This window comes from Nestor notabilis, unplaced genomic scaffold (genome assembly GCF_000696875.1).
Source record: "Nestor notabilis isolate BGI_N333 unplaced genomic scaffold, ASM69687v1 scaffold17001, whole genome shotgun sequence".
Taxonomy (NCBI): Eukaryota; Metazoa; Chordata; class Aves; order Psittaciformes; family Psittacidae; genus Nestor; species Nestor notabilis.
In genome coordinates, this window is record NW_009914406.1 from 78,450 (window position 1) to 79,946 (window position 1,497).

At 34.4% G+C, this 1,497-nt stretch overlaps 1 protein-coding gene across 1 annotated transcript in view; it reads right to left on the reverse strand.

The window, feature by feature from the left end:
- CYLD (cylindromatosis (turban tumor syndrome)) overlaps nucleotides 1-28 on the reverse strand; it is a 19,889-nt gene extending 19,861 nt beyond the window's left edge. Inside the window, exon 1 of the mRNA XM_010023648.1 lies at nucleotides 1-28. This exon is cut by the window's left edge and continues 488 nt beyond it. Coding sequence (XP_010021950.1) covers nucleotides 1-28 — 28 coding nt within the window.
- Between the last annotated feature and the right edge of the window lie 1,469 nt (nucleotides 29-1,497).

Below are 1,497 nucleotides of genomic sequence, written 5' to 3' on the forward strand. Positions count from 1 at the left end.
AGATGAACTTCCTTTTTCTTGACTCCATAAGCCCGAATTCATTGTGATTAAAACTTTATGAGCTGCATAGAAGTCTTCAAGAAAAATAAGCTGTTGATTTATGTGCACAGATCTTGACAAATTCTACTGGAGGGTCCAACCTTTGTGAAATAATGCAATATTCATTTTGAAAAGAACGAAATTCAGAGCAGAAAGCCTAGAATGAGAGAGCGGGGGGGTGGGGAGGGAAGAAAAGAAAAAAAATGCTAAATGAAACTGAGAAACTACATACTCTTGAGTAAAAGAAAGAAGGAAAAAAAAAAACCAAAATGGAAAAGCGTTTCAATCTATGACCAGTCCCACTCCCCCTACAAATAGTTCAGCAATATCTTAAGACAGTGAATAGCCTCAAAACAGCCATAGTACTTTTGATCACAGACACACCTATTTCTACTTGTAACTGCTATGTATTTCCTTTCCTCCTCAAGTTCCTTAAAGCAAGGGGCTAGGGGAAATGTATAATGAGATGTAGAGAATACACTTAAGTAAAAGGGAAAAGAAAATTTCAGATGAACAGGAAGAAATATCCTGGCTCAAGTTTACAAACAATACTTTATGTAAGCTTCTTTCTATGAGGATCTTTTCCAGTGATTAGTGACAACTTACTTCTGACAAAGTGTACTGCATCTGTCATCACAGGTAATATTTTGATTTAGTGAAGTAGAAAATTGTGTCAATGTAACAGAACAACAGAAAAAGGACACTTTAGTACTCTGTAACAGCCATTTCTTTAGATAAGGGTTCCAGTAAGTAATAAACAATGTATGAAAACCAAACTGCACCAGTACTGCAACATGCAATTCTTAAGAAAAACATAGAAGCTTTTCTTTTAATCATTTTAGAAAGATTATTCACTTCAATGAAGTAGAAGGAAATATATCAGTTATTAAAATACCCTGTAAAATAGATACATGGGTATGTATGTCTACAATTTAGATCATTCTGGATACATGAAGATCATCTGCAGTTCCTTAACAGGATTTATTTACTTCTAAAGATGACAGAAAATGGTAGCATACAAATTAAGAATATATTGTCATGCAATTTTTTTTTTCTGTTAGTAACCTGTGACACCACAGTTTGCATTCAGTTAAAGGAGAATCTCAATTATTTATGGATTTAACTTCAGTAAATAAAAAGCAAAAACTCTTTGTCCTCATGCCTCCTCTTGCTACCCTGTTCATCCAGATCTTTTCTCTGATGGCATTCAATTACTACAAAATCTATTGCTATGCGTTCTACTCAGTTTGATCCCAGCTTCAGAAACTATTAGAAAGCAATCCAGTAGCACCAGTATCCAGAATGATCTAAATTGTAGACAGTATACTCTGCTTGCAGGGCAGTTGCTTCAATACTACACGATCTTCACATGTTTAGAAGAATTTTGTGTGAAAACATGTTAACAGGTGCGTTTAGATTATACAATGATAACGTTATATGGCATGGTCAGAGTTTCAA